The sequence below is a fragment of the Propithecus coquereli genome, unplaced genomic scaffold (genome assembly GCF_000956105.1).
Source record: "Propithecus coquereli isolate 6110/MARCELLA unplaced genomic scaffold, Pcoq_1.0 Scaffold210, whole genome shotgun sequence".
Classification (NCBI taxonomy): Eukaryota; Metazoa; Chordata; class Mammalia; order Primates; family Indriidae; genus Propithecus; species Propithecus coquereli.
Genome location: NW_012146079.1, coordinates 762,511 through 786,381, shown reverse-complemented (window position 1 = coordinate 786,381; position 23,871 = coordinate 762,511). Strand labels below are relative to the sequence as shown.

At 36.7% G+C, this 23,871-nt stretch overlaps 1 protein-coding gene across 6 annotated transcripts in view; it reads left to right on the top strand.

Annotated features, from left to right (window-relative positions):
- Positions 1-23,871, top strand: part of RGS7 (regulator of G-protein signaling 7) — a 446,139-nt gene that overhangs the window by 339,915 nt on the left and 82,353 nt on the right. For 5 of the 6 annotated variants that reach the window (XM_012644351.1, XM_012644350.1, XM_012644349.1 and 2 more), the window contains exons 5-6: positions 644-750; positions 4,908-4,959. The exons of the other annotated variant lie outside the window; for it this stretch is intronic. In XM_012644351.1, the coding sequence (XP_012499805.1) occupies positions 644-750; positions 4,908-4,959 (159 nt within the window). The remainder of the gene's footprint in view (positions 1-643; positions 751-4,907; positions 4,960-23,871) is intronic. 6 annotated transcript variants of the gene reach the window in all.

Genomic DNA, 23,871 nt, shown 5'->3' with positions numbered 1-23,871 from the left:
ATATGAGTATTACAGCCTTATATTCTGACCATAATATTTCTATTGTCAAATAAACCTTTTCCTAGTCCATATCTAAGATACAGTAATGAACAGTCAAAGCTGGAACAGTCCAGATGATCACAAGACTGTAGACTCAACAGTGCAGCACAAACGGTCCTTGATGCCTTAACATTCTGTGTTAGCATCACGTAATAATGGACCATATCATTAGAAAAACTGCTGATGGCACTAGATGTCCATGACATGGAGAAAGGTGTGTAAGCAAAGATTTTTGAAAGTTTAAAGTGCTATATGAATGCCAAGTGGAATTTGTGGGAGAATATTAACACAGAGCGAACATATATACCATCTATCAGATGAGTGACCTGGATCCTGAAGATTCAGAAAAGTCTTCCAGTTTCAATGTTCCATAAGTTTATCTTCCCATGGGCAGGTTGTCCTGGGATGAGTCTGATCACCGTAGTCGCTACCAGGAACCAGAACCATCTTAGTACCTTGTGTGAAAGAGCTGAAAAAAGGAAAATAAATACAAAGCCAGGTTTTCAGAATGCAGAGAATGTGCCCTCAAAAGGAAGCACACAAAATGTTCTATAAATCAACAAACAGAAAAAGCTTTCACATGTTCTTTGTTTCCATGACACAGTGGAGGCGCTCCATTTGGGAACATTGATGGCCGCCCATGGTTACTTCTTTCCGATCTCAGATCACGTCCTCACACTCAAGGATGATGGCACCTTTTACCGGTTTCAAGTAAGTTTTGTGGAAATGCTCTTTAAGAGTAAAGTAGAAGCATTGTGTTTGATTGTTAGTTTTTTTATTTTACAGAACTTTTGAAAACTATGACTCATTGTACTTTGACTTAGGCTAGTTAGAAACTAATTAATGTTAAACTTAAGTCATAAAAAGCAATAAACACAGAGATGGAATGTGCTTAGTTAAGATGATCTTTGAAAGCTGACCTGAGTGATGATTGAAGTTCTGTTTTATATAAAAAGCTTAAGGGGAATTCAGAAAGTGACTTAATGGAATTCAGGAAGACTGGAGAGTCATCATTATCTGTAAGTTGGATTTAGCTACTAGGGAGGAAGTCAAGAGATATAACGAAACTATACTCTGGCCTTTGCCTATGATCCAAAACCGTCTTCAGTCCAGGTGAACTCTTGTGAGGATGCTTAAAGCTGCAGGATAGAATTTAGCTAATTATACCAACCACCTACATGTCAGTATCTGAGGCCCTTCCACAGGTCTGTGAAGACTGATATGATGATACGTTGTGTGTGTACAATCATCTTAGAGAGGATACCTTAGATAACTTGCAAACTGATGAGTCATTTTAGGTCATTTTCAAATGACATAGATGCTATTTTTCTTTCACTGTGCATATAGTTGACACTTGAGTTCACAATGATTTACCTGAAGTGTATTCTACATTTCATTAGACATTATGGCTCATTAATAACTGTCTAGTAGATTCTAGCCTGTGAATATAATGCCAGGTTTCATATTCTAGCTAATTTCCTGTGTGTATTTTGTGCAGGGTTCTTCCCGTGGTCCAACTTTCAGACATTGGAGCATTCTTCTCATTTGTTCTGAGTATTATTAAATGCTTTATGTATAAATAAATGATTTATTAGTAATTTGGGTGCCTAAAATTTGTTTGGAACAACTGAGAACAAAGAAGAAATATATCTTAAAAAATCGTTTTAATCCTTCACTTTAAAAAAAATCATTTCAGAGATCATTGTCTTCCTAGACCAGTTTCCCTGCCCCACCCGAAGGACCATTTATCCCGGGGCAAATAATCGTAAGTCATTTTCGCACTGAATAGCTAGAAATAAAGCTGTCTCCTGAAACTATGATACTGACCTAAATATTCAAGCATTTAGTTAAATTACTTAATTTAAAAAGGTTTGAAAAATAATAGAGCTTTATTCTTTCTACAGCTACACTTAAAGTAATGGTAGATTAAAACCACCTATCAATAAGTTGGAGTAACTTGTGGTCCCAATGGTAAACTTTTAAAAAATAGGAATTATTGGTGATTAGCAAATAAATTGTTTACATGCCACTAACACTTCTTGATTTTTAAAAGAGACTCCATTCCCAGACTTAAATGAGTAGGCAGAAAAGATTTAAATGTCTTAGTCATGCTCATGGGTCAAAAATGGCCTATGAAGGAAGGGACCACCTTACATTCAGGAGAAAAGGAGAAACTGTTTTTTAAAGAGCTTTAAAAAGCAAAGGAATGGGTACAAATGATGTATGAATTGCATAACTCTACGTATAGGAAGAGACTTATCAAGTTCAATGTCCTAAAATAGTTACAAACATTATATATACATATCACGCTAAAATTACATTAATTAATGTCAAATATTAAATATTACATATTTTAACAACCCATCTATATTTGAAATGGTATATAAATATAACGTATTTGTAAATCTAATAATCATAGATTCCTAAAACCAAGATTAAAAAAAAAACAGAAAGGTCAGGCTTAACTGAATTTCTACTGTAATATCTACCAAGGCATTAATCAGTCTCTATTTGAACAGCTTTATTAATAGAAAACACATTATCATTCAAGGTGTTCACTTCCATTTTTATGTTAGTTCCAAGTGGCAGGAAGTTCTTTATTACAATGAACTGAAATTCAATGCCTTGAAAGACTTTAAAAACCGTAAATAAATAAAACAGGAAAGTTGGGATGCCAGGTGTCTAATTCCTCCAGTGAATGACTGAGAGTCTAACCATCATTAGGAATCTAAGGAAGCTTCAGAGCATGAATTTGAGACAGAAGGAACTCTTAAAATTTCACTGGCATGACGCAGTGTGTAAATGTGTCTCAAATTTTTAGTGCATGTTTTAATCATGTGATTGTTTGTATTTACTGTAAACTCACAATTGCTTAATCCTCCCCTCTTAGCTAATTGAAATTGAGATCTGACATGGTTCTCTAGGTCTCTTTCATGACTTTCAACACATTAACATGTGTGTCAGAGGTTACTGAGCAGTGGCTGGATTTCAGGTGAGTTTCATCCTAGCTAAGGAAGCCAACGCTGAAAAACAGAGAAACTCATGCATTAAAATGTCCTAAAGTCCAGTAGAACTATAAAAACAGGTATTTAAATCCCAATGAACTCTAAGGGTTTGTTATCCTCATAATATCTTTTACTATAAATCAAAACATTGTTCCTAGGAAAACAAAACTTCTGATATTAGGGAAGAATGTTGGTTTTATGGCATTTCCACATATTTTCACGGGATAAAATTGCTTCATTCTTTATTTTTATAGTCATGAATTTCTCACTAAAGTAAATGGTAAAGAATAAAGAAAAATTATAAGAATTCAGCTGAGAATATTGCTTGTGGTTTTGAGAAAAAAAGTGTATGTCTGACCAGTCTGACTAGAGTAGATATTTTAAAATCAGGTAAAGAGATATGCACAAACACACATACACACATACACACACCCTAGCACCCTCACGAAAGCAAGGTTTTAACTATTTTGTCTTCATATGGCACCCCGAGAATCCAGATCCAATTTTATTTCCAAGAAATCAAGTCCTCATAGCTTCATCTCCCATGAAGTCAAGTGAGACTGGGATAATGAGGGTGACTCGTATAAAGTCTTGATGTCCCCCTTTATCTAGTGGTTCAATCTTCTTTCTTCTTCTTCTAAATTCCTGCTATGATTTTATGCACATGTGCGCAAAACTACTACTAACAGTGTTCTTTGTTATACTGTTGTAATTCTCAAAAAAGAGTGGAGAGCGAGTCAAAATCCCCCTGGGGGTCTCGGACAGTTTAGAAAGACTCTCCCCCAAAGATTCAAACAGTTCTCCCGAAATACCCATTTTCCTTTCATGAGAGTCACTCTTCTAGAAGGTAAAAATATCAGATAATCAGAAATTATCCCAAATATATTTGCTGCCCATAGCCAGTTAATATAATTAACTAATAAATATAATTAAGCCCATGACACTGATGCACTGATGTCTGCAGCCGCTGTGCCTCTGAATCTTGGAGACAGCATCATTCCAGGGGATAGTGGTTGAGAAGTAGACAGGGGGTCATCCGTGTTTCCTCAGGACCAGGAGCCGAGCACATCCAGCTAGCAGAACTAGAAAAATCCTTTTAGAAAATATAAAATGTTGATGATAGTAATAAGATTTTTTTTTCTTGTTCAGACATTTTCTTTGCAGTTTAGTCCAGCAGTTTCTAGAATTTTACAGATTCAGAATTTGGCTTATTGTTGATCACATCAATCGAGATATTATTAGTTTCAAAAAATGATCTCTCATTTGTGTAGTTTAAAACTTTAGAGGAGTTAGTATCTTTATGAAGAAAAATTTTTAAACATGAGGGTAGCAAGTTGTTTTAATCTAGTTGGATAATGTTGAGAGCTGCATTATATAACTCATGGAGCCAGGCAAGTGATTGACAGATCTCAGAGAAAGATGTTGGTTGAGGTTTTTGGATCTACCAAAGGCGGTGTTGAGATACATGATGCATAGAAAAGAATTTGTTCTATTTAGATATATTCTATGTTGAGTCTTGCTGGATACAATACTTTTTCAGTCTTCTCTGTGGATGAACTTTCCTTTTTGCTTGAATAACGCAAAGCTTTCATGTCAGTGGGTGTAAAATTGCAGCAAATATATGACATTTTAGACACCTGCTTGCTGGTGCTGCACCTATGGGAGGCTGAGCGATTGGTCAGCATGGTACATGTAGATAAAAGCCTTACCGTGTCTCTCTGAAAACCTGTTCCTGATTATAAAACCTGTATCATTGGCAAATTGTTCTAGATACTTGCTAAAGATGAACACAGCTAACACAGCAGAAGCTCCTCTAATTTTTTAATTTGTCTAACCTGGGTTCCACTTCTTTTCATTCCACAGACTCCCTATTTTTGGCCATCAAACTGTTGGGAGCCGGAAAACACAGACTATGGTTAGTGCCGTTTCTCACCGTTTTATTATTGACAGCCGGTATGTTTGGATGAATATGTATTTGTATCTTACTGCTTTTGTCATGGAGAAAAAGGAAACCATAGTGCTCAGTATGGGACCAACATTTCTAACACTGAATTTATAAATGGCCTGTTTGGAAAGTCACCAAAGCTGATGGCAACTTTCTCTGAGGTACAGTGTCTTCTGCAACTATTAAAGAAAAACTTCTGTGTAGGATAAAGAGCTATAAAAAAGCTTAAAGAGGTTACTATTGTTTTTCATAGCAGCCTGGTCTGCTAGAAAGAATAACAAAGGGGCCCAGAGAGCCAGGATTCTAGGTTCAACTCTCCCCCTTACCTGTGTGATTTTTGGTAAGTACCTTTACTTTCCAAGGCTCCACTTTTCTCACTGTCATATGAAGCATCGTATGATTTTTATAAGCAGAGGATTATGTTAAAATAGAGTGGCCAATTCCAAGCAAAATAAAAGGCACAAGAGGAAATTTAATACTAATGAACCAAGTTCTGTGACCTTAGATCAAATTCTGTTCAACAGCCATGATTTCAGTTAAGCTCAAGGAGAAAATGAGCCCCTAGTAAGTACTCACCTTCTCACATCTTCCTGAAGGCTACAGTTCCCAAAGACAAGGTTGCATGGTTTTTAAATGTCATTTCTGCACATATTTATTGAGAATTTTTTCCTGTGCAGAGTGCTGTAGTAGACGCTGTGGTGACAAAGATAATTGTCTTCATTTACACCGTTGGGTAGCCATAGGCTGTGCAGGAAAGCAGAATTACACAGAAGGGGTTAGTTACTACAGAGTGGTGATTGTAAGAGTGGTGCATGCAAAATTATATGGACGTTTAAAAGAATGAGAGACTGACTTTACTGGGGGCAGGGGGGTTCCAGAATGATTTCACAAAAGAACTGGCAGCATCTGAGCTGGATTTTGAAGGAGAAAGGGATTCAGGTGAGAAGGCTCGGCAAGCATTTGAGGCAGAAGAGCTAGCATAATAGACAAAGGCAGTGAGAAGCTCACAGCAACTTGGCTTTCTTTGGTATTGCCCCTGGAGAGACATCTTTATAAGAAAAAACATAAGAAAATTGATAGAAAACAAGTGGAGCTACCCTTCACATTTGTCATTTCAAGAACTTGAATTTAGTAGTTCATCCAAGAGTGGTCAGGTGCTATTCAAAGTATTCAAACTATGCCAGCTTTCTTTTGATTTCCACCTACATGGAATATTGTTTTCTACCCCTTCGCCTTGAGCCTGAATGAGTCCTTGTGGGTTAGATGTGTTTCCTGGAGATAGCAGATACTTGGCTTGTATTTTTTTAATCCATTCAGCCAGCCTATGTCTCTTTAGTGGGCAGTTCAAATTAAAAAACTTCTGCACAGCTAAGGAAACAATCATTAGAGTGAATAGAAAACCTACAGAATGGGGGGAAATATTCCCATGCTACACATCCAATAAAGGGCTGATAACTGGGACCTATGAAGAACTCTGACAAATCAGTAAGAAAAAAGTCAAACAATCCCCATTAAAAAGTGGGCAAGGGGCATGAATAGAAACTTTTCAAAAGAAGATAGACTAATGGCCAAGAAAGATATAAAAAAATGCTCAACATCTCTAGTCATCAGGAAAATGCAAATCAAAACCACAATGAGATATCACTTAACTCCAGTGAGAATGGTCTTTATCAAAAAGTCCCAAAGCAATAAATGTTGGCGTGGACACGGAGAGATAGGAACACTCATACACTGCTAGCGGGACTGCAAACTAGTACTTCTGTGGAAAGTAGTATGGAGATACCTCAAAGAACTAAAAGTAGAACTACCATTTGATCCAGAAATTCCACTACTGGGTATTTACCCAAAGGAAAAAAAGAAATTTTATAGAAAAGACATTTGCACTCAAATGTTTATTGCAGCACAATTCACAATTGCAAAGATGTGGAAACAACCCGAGTGCCCATCAGTACATGAGTGGATTAATAAAATGTGGTATATGTATTAATATAGCATGGAGTACTACTTAGCTATAAAAAATGGTGAACTAATACCTCTTATATTAACCTGGATGGAACTGGAGACCATTCTTCTAAGTTAAGTATCACAAGACTGGAAAAACAAACACATGTACTCACCATTAAATTGATACTAATCAATCAACACTTATGTGCACATATGGAAGTAACATTCATTGGGGATCGGGCAGATCGCAGGGGAAAGGGATGGGTAAATTCACACCTAATGGGTGCAGTGCACACTCTCTGGGGGATGGGCATGGTTGTAGCTTTGACTCGGGTGCAAAGGCAATTTATGTGACCAAAGCATTTGTACCACCATAATATTCTGATATAATTTTAAAAATATTCAGACTAACACAACTCATGAAAAAAAATCCAAAATCCAGGATACTGAAAAATTAATATAGAGACTAAATTATTTCCTTCCAGGAGTGAGAATGCCAATTGTTTCATCCACGGTACACATTCCTCAAAACTGGTGTCCTTAGAGAAAGAAATTATTTAAAAAACAGCTGCTTATTTGTAGACCTGAGTTGGAGAACTTTCTGGTGCATTTTGTCTGGCCAGGGATGATGCTTGAGGACTGTCTCAATGGTGTAATCACACCATTCTAGTGCAGGAGCCACTTCAACAGCTGAGAGATAGTGCTTAGAGAAAGGCCCAGGTCTTGGGGGGAGACAGACCTGACCCCAAATACTGTCACAACCACATACCAACTGTGTGCCTTTAGGCGAGGCATGTAACATCTCTGAGCCTCGCTTTACTCACTTTTCAAACAGAAATAATAATAATTGGCTTTCTAAGGTTGTTGAAATAATTCAAATGAATATGACTAAGGAAACTAATATTGCTCCTCTCACATACTTGATGCATTGAAATCGTTATTTTGTGTTCACCATCATTATTGCCTGACAGATACACTGCCACTTCTGGGTGAAAAACAAATTCCCTTCCCAGTCTCACTTTTACTTTCTATTCATCTTGTGTGTCGTTCAGAAATGTGTTAGAGTGTTCATAATTAAAAGTCATGTTTTATCATTTTATAGTAGATTGATGTTTCAATGGTGAGCCTGAGGAAATGTCATGGCCTACACAGCAAATCATTTACAAAACACCCCTCAAAGTGGGTCATCCCAAAACGATGACTGTTATCCAGTTTCACATTACCTCCCATCAGTGTCCATTTCAGAGAGGGGGCAATCTTCTAAACTTTCACCCCGAACTTGGAATACCTATTTGTTAACTAACTGTAGGCTTATTCTTTAATTATTATGTTTGTTTTTGTTTCTACTGAAGAAATGTATTCTTATTTGTCTAGCTTGCTTGAATCATGTACAAGTGAAAAATAAAATAATTATTCAATAAGAGGTTATAGGAAAAAAAATGAGAGGAAAGGAATTGACAATGATCTCAGACATGGTACCACTCCTGCAGACAATGATGCTTCATCTTCTATGATTTTTCTCTTTAGGAGCAAATAAATTATAACAGCTATATGAATTATCCAACTTTGAGTTTCCTAATGCCATTTGTTTAAAGCATGCTGTTATAAAACCTGGCTCCTTGCTCTTAAAGAGGATATTGATGGTGTGATGTACTTGGAGTGTGAAGCCCAAAGCTTGGTGACTACTTAGGCCATGTTTTCTAAGACATCTTGGGGGCAGATGGAGTTTATTACAGGTTTAAGTAGGTTTAAAGAACAGTTTCTCTCACTCTACTAGCATCCTGACCTCTGTGGCCATCATCAGTTTGAACTTACCAGGTAGGTTCTACAGAACATAAACCCCTATAGATCAGTTGATATGGAAAAACACTTTTCCACAGTTACCTTGGACTTGTAGGAAAATGGAATGTGTTGATTTTGTCCAATGACTAAGACAAGCCGATATGGACTCCAAGGTCTACATCTTTATGAACTCTGTTCTTTGACAAACAGGTGGGATGAGATTTCTGATATTTGTCATGCAAGTACAAAAAGCATTAGGCCGGTTAAAACAGAGTCAGGAATAGTCTTCCGAGGTGTGTTTGCATCATTAAGAGTGATCTAGCACTAATGGTTTACATGGAGGCTGGAGGCCAACGCACAAGGAAGCTCAAGAGAACTTTGGGGAGTTATAGAGACAGTATCAGCAGTAGCAAACTGAAACAGAAGCCAGGGACAGGGTCTTCACTGGTGTCTCTGGGCACACACATTGCACATTGGGGGCCCTAGAGATGAGTGCACATTGACCAACGTCTTTAGACTGGCTCCTTTTGAGAGATGAATCTTCAGTGTCCACACAGGATTTTAACCTCAAGAAATTGAAATGTCCAATAAAGACAGAAGCTGCCCCTGTACTTGTGTGAGTCATCTCACTCATCACACCCAAATCTTAGCCTTGTCTGTCTTTCCAGTCTTGGGTTCAATGGTTTGCCCCCTTACCTCAATCTTCTGATGGATCTAAGAATTGTTGGATTTTACCTTGCTCAGCTTTTTTGTTTGTGAGGATGAATGGGAGTGATGACTTCCAAGCTCCTTACATGTCAGAGAAGACACCAGACAACAGATTTTTGCACGGGAAAGAAGGATAAGCAAAGCATGACTAAGCATGTTGTTTTTATTTGTTTTGTTTCTGCTTTCTTTCTTTTTTTCTTTAAGTATTTCATCATAGAATAATATCTGAGTCAACATCTGAGAGTAATAGGATACTTAAAGTTGGTTGTTTCTCCTCCATGTGTTTTCCGTTCTCACTGAGCTTTGGAAAGTGTCCGAAAAGGTCTCTTTTGAGGTTGTTACATTCCCCGTGGTTTCCCTGTAGCTTTGGAGCTGCCATGGAACAGAAAGGGAGAAAAATCTGGTGCTCTCGATTGGTAGGGTGTTATAAAAGGACAAGAAATAAAATAAGAATGTGTTTAACTAAGCAAAATCCTAATAAGACTTGCATGTTTTTAAACTTTATATATGTTCTACCATCAACCTGTAAAGAATATAATTAGCACATTAATGTTCCAACATTTTCCCCCAAAGCTATCATGATCAATGGGTGTTTCTAAATTGATGTGCCCTGGAACAAGATAAGAGGTAGACCCAGGAAGAAAAATAAAACATTGCATCTTACCTGGACTATTTCATCATCATTCAAAATTACAGATGTTCTGGGAAAATTGAAATTTTAAAGCACAAAATAAAAAACATTAAAAATCTACACTGGTTCAGCCAAATTGTAGTAGTATAATCTCCTAATACGTGGAAATGATGGACTCCCATACAGCTCTTGTAATAAAAAGGGAAAGTTTTATTTATTATATTTATTTTTGATTACTATAGTTATAAAGGGTAGTATTGGTATTATAATTTTCTTATACAATAAATATTCACCATGAACTAATTTTAGCAAAAACAAACAACAAAAAACTATATCCTTGAAAACAAAACAAAACACATTTACCTAATATAACAGTGAGAACTAATTTGTTGTCTGAGACTATTTATTAAAAGAAACTAAAATGTTTATGACATCTTAAGACTGCAAATTATTGCCCAAATTATTCTTCTTCCTCATAAGATAGCCCAAGCTTTTGTCATTTCAAGACACAAAACTTCCTGATGAAAGGTGTAAGTCATTAAAAGTTCTAGCTTTTACCTGATTTATACAAAGATTAAAACACCTGATTTACTCTCTTACCCAAATGTTTATATGTAGCTATCTGCATATGTATATGAATATTGCATGTGCATATAAATGTATACATACTTGCATCATGCCTATATACAATATAAAAGCAATTATCTAAGTGGAAATTAAAATATTCCTAACTATAGTATCTATAAAATAAAATTAAGTCCATATTAGTATCTATGGAATACATCTGTAGTTCATAATCTCAGTCTCTAGAAATGTTCTCCGTTTTACTGAAAATAGTTTCACAAATTAATTGAGCCACCAGCTTGGAAATGTCTTGCTACTTATCTCTCCAAGTGCCAAAACAGGCCTGCTGGGATTCACACCTAATGATCCGTGTTACTGGTGTCTGGTTTAACCCCTTCCTCCCTATGACTATGCAGGCTTGTCATTTTTTCTTTATGTAAACCTAACAGCAAAGATATGAAAAGAGAAATAGAAAAATATTTGATATTTTATAGAAAATGATATTCAAAAGTGTCTAATTAGTGTCTGTATTATTTTGTGCCTTTATATTATTATTTACCCATATATCAAGCAGGAAAAAGTATTCCATTCATGGAAACATAATATACATATGTAAATATATAGTATATATGTTTGCATGTATGTTTGTGTGTGCTTGTGTTGGGGTGGGGCAGGAATAATTGCTTTGTATAGAAAAAGCCAAATTTGGAAGCCCTGAAATTTGAATTAAGCAAAATAAGCAACATGCTTCCCAACAGGGAACTAGTTCTGATGCCTTTGCAAGTCATTAGAATGGAATTTTGAGGACTGGCTATCTCTCAAGTGCATTATACTTCATTCTTTCTCAAAGCGTGGCCCTGACCTACCTGTATCAATGGGGATGATTTTATAGTACAGATTCCTGGCCTCTTTCCCAACCAGTTGAATTTGGGACTCCAGCTCAAGTGTTGGCATTATTAGTAAGCTCTTCCAGATGTACTTTAAAGTTTGAAAACCAGGCAGTCATTAAATGTTTAGTTTATCAAGACAAATTAATGTAATATTTGTATTTCTGGTGGTTTTACATTTCGTCTCATTTTAAATGGTTATTCTTGTTTGTCCAACTAGATTTTTTTTTATTTTGACCAGAAATACTTTATTCTTGAACAATATCTTTTTTTAAAATTCTTTTTTATCTCAGCATATTATGGGGGTACAAATGTTTGGTTTAGGTTACATATATTGCCTTTACCTCACCCAAGTCAGAGCTTCAAATGTGTTCAACCCCCAGATGGTGCGCATCACACTCATTGTGTGTGAATATACCCATCCCCTCCTCCCTCCTCCCATCTGCCCGACACCTGATGAATGTTATTCCTATATGTGCACTTAGGTGTTGGTCAGTTAAAACCAATAATAATAGTATATCAGATTTGAATAACACTTAGCTTACATCACACCTTTACATACATCATCTGATTTAATCCCTCACAAAAAAATTTAAAGTGTTGTTAGCCATATTCTACAGATGGAAAATCAGAGTCAGACAGGTAGAGCACCTCCCTGGTTGCTAAAAACTACAGAGCCAGGATTGGAACCCAGGGTTTATGACTGAGTTTTATATTTTTCTCACTCTATCGGATTTGTCTTACATTCATGATCCACTGGGCATGAGTGTTTTTTGGTTGGATTTGGATATCATGACAGTGTTTATAAGACTTACAGATAGCTGGATGTTTAGTTATCCTCATCCAATACTCAGTTGACTATGCAATGCTGCAGTAAAGGTGAGAGGCTAGTGTTGGGCAGGAAGATTTTTGAATCAGTAGTGTCTAGGTTATAGTTAAAGCCATGGTCATGGATTAGATAATTCAGAAAGGACATGTAGAGTGAGACAAAAAAGGGCCCCGTTGGGAACCTACAGAATATCAACATTTAAAGGGAAATTACCATAAGGAGAACCAATATGAGAATATGAGAAAGAGATGTAGGAAGATCAGATTTCAGTGAGGGGATGAAAAATGAGGAAGGAAAGGCAGCAGTAAGCTTGGATTTCTTTCCCAAATATTTGGCAGTGAAGTGAGAGAAAGACATGGTTGGATGGATGGATGAATGGATGAACGGATAAACAGATGGGTAGATGGGGGGAGAGAGACAGAGACAGAGAGAGAACCTGCTCACAAGATGGAAATGGTCAAATGGTCCATGGTATGGTGTTCAATATGGAAGGGAGTTGGATTTATTTGGGAATCAAGAGGAAGTTTCAATGAAAGGAGAGAGATAGAGAGAGAAGGAAAACCAGTGCATCTGGCACAGACGTTTAGCTTCTTGCCCAGGACAGAGTAGGAATGAGCAGAGGATTCTTAATAGGCAATACTGCTTGGACAATAGATTCCCATCCATGCTATAATTTAGAGCTGAGTTTCAAAGCCTTATGATTATGACACATTTAGGTAGGATAAAGGATTCTGTGGTTCTGTTATCTTACTCTAAGTAAGTTTTAGGTAGAAAAAGAAATAACTTAGTGATAACAATAAAGTGGCACTATATAGGCAAAATTGTGGAATAGGGTTGGGAGTATATAAGGAAAACTGATATACCTGTTTCAGAAAAGGGAAGATGGATAACTCATATTTGGACTATAATGTACCCATGTTGTTTACTGGTGAAATTATTGGAAGCTTACAGTCTAGGAATGCTGTCGACACAAATATGCTTCATTATGCTCTATGGCATTAGCCAAACAATTTTGTAACAAACAAAATTAATGAGGATGACCCAAGATAAAGATTAATTTTCAAAAACATCCTCCTGGAAAATTACTGGAATCTCAATTATCCACAGACCTGTGTATTTACAACTTTGCAGCATTGCCGAGTGTTACATGACAGTCAGACTTCTTAGGAAACTCTGAATTAGAGGCCTCGGGAAATTCTATTAACAAGCTGATTTTAGTTCATGCATTCCAAATTTTAGGGAAACCTTTTCGTTTATCGTTTCCCCACGCAAATGGAAGGAGACATATGCAGCATTGGGTGGTTTTATAGTCCTCAGAGCAATGAACTGCAGGCTTTGCTTGGAGAATCATGGATTTAGGAGATTGTTTGGATTAACAAACTTTCCCAATCCCAATTCCTTGGGTAAACCAAGCGCTCCTCCTAGTTTTCTGGTGAATTAATTGAATCAGACACCCAAGTGCCTTTTTCAAGTGACAATATGGTAGAAGCACTTAGAGAATACTAATCCTGGTAATTCACAGGTGAGGGGAGAGCTACCTTGGGAACTGGACGGGGTTACAAAACATTCCGGCTTAGGTGGAGCTTTTACCTGGTGGAGACGGAGTAGAAGGAAGGTGAGGGGGGTGTCGACAGTGTCAGTGTACAAGCAAAACTTCCCATATGTTAAGGTAGGCTTAAGATCTACACAAAGCACATTTATTTCATTTAAAGTGTTCTTAAAGAAAAATAACTAACCATGGTGGCCATGATAAAAGCAAATGCTGTTCCAATTTCTTAGGGAGACTTTCTGAAGATCAAAGTATGGAAGGGAAAATTTAAAAATACAGAAAGACCACGGGCAAGATTATTTATAATTTAAATAAACATTAATAACATGTATTATATGAATTAGCAGTCTTATTTCATGAGATTCAGTTTTCTCAAGTCTAGCAATTAAGGCTGACAAGATGGTCTTGGTAGATAAATGTGTTAACAAGAGAGGCTCCATCTTTTCATTGCTTAAATATTGAGGGGCAGTGAGGAAACAGATCACTGTTCACTTATTATTATGGGACAGGATTTAATTTTGGGTCACACAGTGAAGTTTTCTCAACTCGGAAAGGTAGAGATAGGGAATTTCACTAACACTCTGGGTGGTAAATATCCTACATTTGGTGCATCCCTTGCTTGGAAACAAGCTTTTTGTTTTTTGCCCTAGAACTGAAATGACATAGAACTGAAACAACAACACTACTTTTTACGCTCAAGTGATCTGCAAAAACAGTTTAATTAAAGGCTGCTTAAAGGGTGACATCTTTCTCAGCTCATCTTTTCCTTGAGAAAAGGAGTACTAGGAAACTTTAGTATTTTGTTTCTACATTGTCTCAACAGAAGGGAGATTTGTACCATTTTATTTCACACTGAACAAAGGAGAATAAACCAGAGGACCCCAAGTCCAGTTTTGAAATTGTTTTAGGCGTAGCAGTTGCATGCCCTAAAGCTCTCCCTTGCCCCGGGATGTCAATGTCAGTGCTAAAGCCTGACTGCCTCCAGTCTCACAGGATCGAAGCTGGAGGGAACCAATTCCACTGACCGAGGTCAAGGTGCGGTGGCCAGTGAGAGCTACAGGACTCACCAAGCCAAGGTGACACCTCTCATTGGCCTAATTTAGGACATACTAAAAAGTTCGAGGAATAGGAAGATTCCTGAATCCCTACATGGTAGAAAATTCAATAAAGATTTTCTGTAACTTACTCTTAAATGATTGCACCTTTTCTCAGGCGTGGAGTATATACCAAATGCATTCTGCCATTGTATTTCTGCATTGTTGTGGAACAAATTCTGTCAAGCTGCACTTTACGTGATTGACCTTTCTTGCTAAGTTTGAGGTGTCAGATTCTTGTTAAAGAAGTTTCTGTCCAAGCCAAGAAATATTTTTCTAAGGCAGCCCAGCACCCTGCAGTTGCTTTCTGGTTTCTTTGTAAAGCTTTGGTCAGCTCCCAGCTGGTATAATAAAAGTAACAGTGATAACATATCATCCTCCCAGATCACTGTGCTATTCGCCAAGTTCTAGTGTTATACCTCCGGCTGAATTTCCTGGATGGAGAAGGAAATAGCAAGGCTTGCAAAGACTTCCTAGATCTATTTCTGTTTTAGACATATTTTTTAGCTAGGGAAGAACAATGTCTCTGCTTAGGTTATAGGGAGAACTTAAAATTCCTCTGCCCAGGTGACTGACCATTCCAATTCTCAGTTCAAACCACCAGGTGAAATACACTAGAGTTAAAATGTGTCAAGAGGGACTTCTGGGTATGGAATCACCAGAACAGTACTTTGAAATTGTAAAAGGAGGTTAAATCCTGTCCAACGGCTGGGGCAGTACCCTGAGAAGGCATTTAAAGATACACCCGTGCAGGTTGTCCAAAGCACAGATACACAGACACATGAGGGATTATCAAAGTGAATTGTTCCATAGCCTCTCTCTGGAATGATCAGCACAGCCTTGGGGCAAACTTTATAGATATTTGCTTAGAGATCTAGTCTCCAGCTAGTATTTATATACATTAGTCCACTGTAGTGAATATATGCTCAGAGGGCCACCCTGCTAAAACCTGTGTGGCAATATGGGTGGTACCATGCAGGTGGACAGTGTTAGATGGAGACTGGGAAATTAGTAGCTCCAGATTCAGGGCCCCCATTGGCATTTTCACTGATTAATTTTACATCTACCTAACCTGACCAATTCTGCCAATGCATATCTACAAATATTTATTGAGCACCTAGTGGTGTGCAAAACACTGTGCTCATGCAATGGCAAGAATGGAGGTAAGAGAGATAGGCTCCCTGGTCCATGTCATCTTATAGTCAAGGAGAAGGAACAGGCAGGGTCCACAAACAACTTTACACTTCAACAACCCTCCAGCATGACCTTTCCCTGTCGTCTAACTCTTTGTCCAGGGCATACATCAGCTCAGGACTTGAACTCCACACTTTAACACTTCCAATGAGTGCCCTGAACGCATTGCATTTTCCCATTCCTTCTGTATGCTGCACCAGGAAGAGTATGAGTATGAATCGGACAAACTGTGCTTCATATGCTGGCTCAGCATTTAATAGTTGTGACCTCGTGTCCATGACTTAATTTTTGAGCTTCAGTTTCCGCATCTGTAAATTGGGATCTCAAAATCAGATCCCATTGTACAACCAGCAGAGTGTCAATCACACATGGTTACTCGATCAGTAGTTTTCTCCCTTTCTCTTTCTGCCCACTCTGACAGATTGCTGGTTCTTTCTGACTCTCCTATTCTCTTTATTTAAGATATTGCAAAATCTTTTCTGTAACAAGAGTTCTTTTACATACTCTTCGTTATGTTTGACATATATCATGTTAATAGAGCAGACAGATAAGAAAATGGGGGTTGCTGTCTCAGTTATTGCTAGATTCATGGAACATAAGATTTCTTCTGGCTTCCTAAAAACTATGGCAAGCACTAGTTAACACAGTGCTGTTGCAGCAGTCTTAAGTGGATTTTGATTTTCAGCTCATATAATTCTTGTCTTGAAATATCTCTATTGGTTTCCTTGGAAACTTTAAATTGATTTTAAGGTGTGCATTCTAAGATTCAAGTTTCATAACCATAGTGATAAGGATCATTTTAGCACCTCATGGACTTTAATTCTTTTGCACTATGAACTGGCAAAAGTGTTAGCTACTGGCAATTTTTAATAGTAGGCACCCTGCAATGTTTTAGAATCATTTGTGATATCTGTATATTTAGCAAAATGTGCAACATTTTAAGTACTATGCATTGTGAACTGAAATTGGAAAGAATCTGAATTGCCTTTTATTCAATGTTTTAAAAAACATGTTTATATCCACGTGCCTATATTATTCTTCTACAGACTAAGGCTGAAGTCCCACATCATCCAGCTTTGTTGGCCAATGATCAATATTCTGTGTTATGCAATGCATATAAACTTGTCCATACCTTCTTTGCCCAACCCCCAATGCAAGAACAATTTCTTTCATCCAATAAACTCAAAATAGAAGAAAAGTACCCTTTTAAAGCAAGTTTTCTAAAATTTAAATTTCTATTGCTTAATCCCTCTTGGCAATTTGAGAGAGACAGAGATAGGAAGACAGAGAGGATAAGTGCCATTCTTGTGTAAAACTACAGGTGACAAGCACATATTTTAAAAAAAAAACAACAAAATACCCAATGTGTGACTCTAAGTAGACTTACTCTAAAATTACGTAAGAAAATAAGTTTTTTTAAGGATTTTATCCTCACAGTTGGAAATATATGTGTGTGTGTGTTGAGGAGATACATATGGATCATATACAAAATGCAGCGAAGCATGCTTTAAGAAATGTCAAAGCTTTGTACCACTCCCAGGCTTGATCTTTTCTGGGAGAAGGTATCATATTGCTTACTTTTATTAATAGCTCATATGTTAATTATTTTAATTTTTAAAATTCAACTAATTTTATTCTTTTCTTCATCCTGACTCTTTCCTCCCCAAAAGAAGGAATGATGTGCATCTTGGAATTAAGAGAAGCTAAACACTTACTTGGAATGAAGATGAGGATGCAGAGTAGTAACAGATGTCATCTTTGTAATTAAAAGCTGTCTTAGTCTGTTTAGTGTCACTATAAAGGAATACCTGAGGCTGGGTAATTTATAAAGAAAAAAGGCTTATTTGGCTCACAGTTCTGCAGGCTGTACAAGAAACATGGTACCAGCATCTGCTTATGGTGAGGGCTTCAAGCTGCTTCCACTCATGGCAGAAGGTGAAGGGGTGGCAGCTTGTGCAGAGATCACCTGGTGAGGGAGGAAGCAAAAGAGAGGGAGGGAGGTGCCAGACTCTTTTCAACAGCCAGCTCTCATGGGAACTAACAGAGTGAGAACTCACTCATTACTGTGAGGACATCACTAAGCCATTCATGAGGGATCCATTCCCATGATCAAAACACTTCTCACTAGGCCCCTACCTCCAACATTGGGGATCGGATTTCAACATGAGGGATCAAATAGTCAAACCATAGCCCAAGGTAAATACTGAATGGTCTTTGACTCATGTTCGGAAAATCGGCATTGTTATGGGATAAATAACGAGACTAGTTCTACCCACTACAATTATTTATTCTTAATATATAATTCATATATCATTGATATAAATATCTTTTCTTTTTCCACTAATGAATAAATGATGATCCTTAAGTGACCAAGTAGATCTGTGCTGATCTGTAGGGGAGCCGTACATTTCATGTGACTATTTAAATTTAAATGTTAATTAATTAAAATTAAATTAAATTAGAAATTCAGTTCCTTAGTCTCCTCATCACCTTTCAAGTGCTCTATAGCCACATGTAGCTCACAGCCACCGTATTGGACGGCACAGGCACACTGGATTTCCATTACCACGGAAAGTTCTATCAGGCAGCACTGATGAGCAAATTTTCAGGCCCAATTTGTTCTATTTGTTTTCTCCTCTTTTAGATCCAGCTAATTCTTTTTTGCATAACCCATGTTGCTCTTATCACTCACCAAATCTGTGCAGCATGGGCTTTCAGTTTTCACTCTGTGTTTGTGATTATTAAGTTTGCTATCAGAACATCATTATTTTTTCTTGCATTTTTATCATAAAAGTAATTTTTATTCCATAAAGAAAATTTGCAAAGTGTGGAGGGTAAATACAGGATAATACAAGACAATCTAATCCCTCCACTCCGCCCAGGATGATTAGCACTTCTAACATTATAGTATGTTGCATTTTGCTATTTTTAATACATATACATATTTTTTCAAAATATAATTGTACATCCTATTTTTTTGCTTTGACATTATATTATGATCATTTACTAATATCATTTAATTCTCTTCAAAACATTCTTTTAATATTCATAATATTCTATCATGTAGATGTCACATAGTCTGTTTGGATATTTAGTTTTGTTTTCCAGTTTCTCCCTGTTACAAACAAACCTGTAATGAATAATCTTGGACCCAGGTAATTGCATTTTTATGATTTTTTCAAAAATAAAATTCTTGAGGTAAAATTGCCAGACCCAGGGGTGTGAATTTTTTAATTGAATTTGCTTTTCTCTAATTGTTAAAGAACTAAACATTTATTTTAAAAATATATGAACATACATGAGAATTGAATAGAAAGGACAAGGCCAAACATTGAAAACATCTTGTCTTCCTGTTTTTGTGGTTTAAAATGTGATCTAGGGGCTCCTGCGTATAATCCTGACCTCAAACTTTCCTGTTAGTTAAAGATGCAAAGGAATATAATAATAGTATATTCCAGGAAATAATAAGAGATAACAATAGTCGTGGAACAGAATATATTTTATTTTAAATTAACATTTTTTACGGCATCTTCAGCACAATATTAGCAGGAGATTAGCTCCTCACAGCAGAAGTTCTATAGTAAGTAGGGAGACAACCTAAGAAAAAGTAATGCTCCCTGTTTGTAAATATTTTTGTAGTTTAAATTCAACTGATTCTTTATAATGTGATATTTTTCTACATAATTGGCAAGAAATATTAGATTTTACCTCCCTGATGGTTTTAATATAGTTTGCATTTGAAATAGTTTTCAACTGAGACCTTCTGTCTTGTGGATTGATTGAATTAATGGAAACCCTTTTGTGGGACAACTCCGTGAGGGAAAGCGTGGCCTTTCTAATGAGTAAAAGCTGGAGAGAAAAACACCTGCATGGTTATATTGGTTCTTAATGAAAGTGATTGTCAGAGCTAAAACAAATGCCCTCTTTCTTTAAACACAAAGAATCGGCTGCTAAAATATAACAATAGATAGCCAAGTAAACAGAGAAACAAAGAATGAATTTAAATGAAGAGTAGCAAGTTTGAAAGCCTCCAGAGGTCTGGGGGAATATTGGATTGAATGTTAGAAAGGCATTGGAGTGGCGATGGGGATTAATGCCCCCAGCGTGACAGTAAACATGACACGGGGACTACACGTGGTGAGGAGCAGTGACCGAGACCCCAGAATACAGACAGGACCTCAATGCTATGCCATTGTAACTCTACCAACCAGCCCAAGGAAGCAAGAAAAAAGCAGAAACAGAAAGAAATTAACATCTCAGGAAAAGTAAAATTCCAGTCCTGTGATATGCGTAAGTATGAAGTCAGGAATCACCAGGCCGTACTTAAACATAAGAACTGGCTTCAGGCTTGCCAGCTCCTTGCAATACCTGGAAGAAGTAAAACTAAAATTGCTACAGAGCATTGTTTCCTAGGCCATTGCATACAGAATTCCCATGGGAAAAAAACTAGTCTGTTGAAGATGAGCTCATAATGAAAATGAGAAATCACCCAAGGAAACACTATATCATAAATGAGAGTCAACAGACCAACGAGAAATTTATATTAAAATAATCTCAGTAATATTTTTAGCTAATTAAAATGATATAAAGAGAGGTAGATAATATTAGGAAAAAAATGGGATTTTGGAAAAATTCCAGGAAGATTTGAAAAACAACCCAAGAGACCCCAAGAGTCCAGAATTACATAATTTGCAAGTTTTTAAATTTATGTTGAAAACATTTAAAGTCAAATTTAAAATATGCCTTTCTAAATTTGTTTTGTTAATTTTTTATAGCAAGTGCATGAGCTAAAAGCATTCAACAATCACGCTTCTGTAGAGGACATCCTTGAAGCAACATTGGACGTAACACGTTTCGGAAAGAAGAATACTGAGACTTATTCCTAAATAATTTCCAGAGAAGTGTGATTAAATATTTGCAAATATTATCAGAGGAATATGCCTGGTTTAACATAACCTAGCTGAATAAGGGAAAAGAAAAGAAATTAGCTTCTGCCAAGCATCTACATATAAAAACCCACCTTACTTAAAACTCAGATTTTTGTTTCTTAAAGATTTCCTTATTGTAACTATTCGTCATTAATGTATTTATGTCTACAGTGCAAGGGATAAGAGAATCAATGAAAAACTGAGTCATGTAGAAAGTTCATGACTAGGTTAATACTCCAAGCCCTTCAAGATGCAGAAAACATATTGCCAGTTTAGGAAAATTCTTCTTTGACCTTCACTCCACCCATAGTAGACAGTGGTTGTGAGGACTGGAGAGCGGTCTCTGTCACTGGATTGAGCCACTTGAGAGTTTGAGAGCTACCTCTTTTTACCTTTCTTTTCCCAGTTCCTAGGATGATATCCAGCACTTAAGCATGTATTCAATAAAGAAGTATTGAGTGAATGAATGAATGAATGGATGAATTCTAAGCAAATGTCTTGATTCTTAGGATTTGTTAATATTATGTGATCCAATGGTATAATATTTAGCTCTAAAGACACCTACTATTTGCACCCAAATCGATAATGAGAAAAGAGTGTAGGGTTGTGAAAAGGAACATTTTAGATGACAATTTCTGAATTTCATTGAGGAGCTGTGTGCTTGTCCTATGGGGCTCTTGACTTTAGAGAATAATATTGATCACTTATTTCCATTGCTTGAAGTAACAGTCAAGTGAATATACAAAGATAGCCCTTGTCCTAGAACCTCTAGAGAAATTTTAAGGGACATAATTGTAAGATGTCAAAAATATATCAAAATTTGTCAGATAATGAAAGCAATTTAGAATACTTGGTTTTAATTTCAGATTCTAAAAGAACACATGACTGTTAGGAGTCTCAAAAGAGAATAGAAACAAAGTGTATAAGAGAAAAGTAAAATATACTAAGGGAACCATTAGCATATAATTATATGATTCATTATATATAGTCTGATTTAATTATCTTCTATGAACACTAAATAAAGAAGCAGTGTGAATAATAAAAACTGCAAACTACCATCCCAGGAACAATATCTCGCTCAATGATGATAAGATCCTCCCATCCTCTCAGAGTCTCTGGGGTCTTCTTGGAACTTCTTGTCCTAAAACCTCTATTTGAGCCCTGGTTCTGCTACCTTCTAGCTCAGACCTTTAGCTGAATTCTTTTCCATTCTGAGCATCGTATTTCAAATCTAATAACAAAAATAATAAAGTAAATGTATGGTTTTTAACTCACACCATTACTATGAGTGAGATTCAAAAGAGATGAAAGTGACTTGCAGACTAAAATGGCATGTAAAAGCAGTTGTGGTTATTCACTTATGTATGCAATGCGTGGCAAAATATTAAAAGTAATTATTGTTTGCCTACTTATTTGTCTCCTCCCAGTTTAACATAATTACTAGGAGACTAGGAACATTGGTCTGAATTGTTTGTCTGTATCTTACTACCTAGAACATTACCTTGCACACTGAATGAATTAATGGCTGAACGAATACATTTAACTTAATATAAAATTATATCCTACATCTGGGGAAAAAAAAGTCTCCGTTTTCATTTCTTACTTGATATATTTTGAGTGTAGCTTAAAGAAACGTATGCATTATGTAGAAATTCTGAACATAAATACACTGTTATTATAAGAAATAAAGTTATTGCTAAGGTCATGATGCCAAATTCTAATTTATTTCTAAAAATTATATGTTCATTTGAATCTGAAGTAACACTTGGAATTATAATCTCACTTGAGTAAAGAGCTAATGATCAGTCACACTGTAGATACATTGAATCTCACATCGGCATAATACATTATGGGCTTTCAAAGAGCTTTTACATTGATCATTTCCTTCAATTTTCATAACCACCCCGGTAAAGTCAGAAATCATTAAAATACCCCTTTCTCAGGGCTCTGGCTCAGAGAGGGCAGATGACTTGCTTAAATCACCTAACTAGGAACAGGCATCAATTTACTGAACTTTGAAAATTATTTTTTATCTGTTTATTTGGGAAAGCCCTGACTTTAACCCACATTTTGGGGGGGAGGCAGTTTGTGGAACAATTTGGTTCACTTAGTTGTTTATAATCTTAACAACCCCCCACACACACACCCCCACAAAAATTGCACACAGCCCTACACAGCCTAGTGGTTACCGCCTAGTGGTTAATGTGGTAAGTTCTGGTCTAATGCCTGGCTTTGACTCTTGCCTCAACCAAGAAGTTATTCAATCTCATCCTGCCTAAACTGTGTCATCTGCAAAATGGGAAAGTTGATAGTACCTCTTCTCACTGTGGCTATGCAGCTTAAACAAGACAGTGTATGTGAGAAGCTTGAATAGTTCTAGGCACATAGAAAGCATTCAATAAATATTGGCCATTGTTATGACTTCATTCATAGTACTCTACATTGTCTGTCACACTGTAGAACAGTACAAAGCAAAGCCCTGTAAGGGCAATGACAGCCCACTGGGTTTATCACTGTGTCCCCAGGGCTTAGAAAAAGCCTGGCACCAGGTTAAACAAATGAATACATTCAATATCTGTACACAACTATCTCACTCTTCCTTCTTATATTTTCTCCCATTAAAGGCAGAGATTCTGTTCTTCTCCAGGAGCTGAAGATATTTTGTAGCCACATGCAATTAGCCCACATAGACCCATTTAACGCTTTAGGATTCCTAAAATTTTTATAAAGATATCAGCTTTTAGTTTTACCAGGTGAGACTGGAAGCGTACT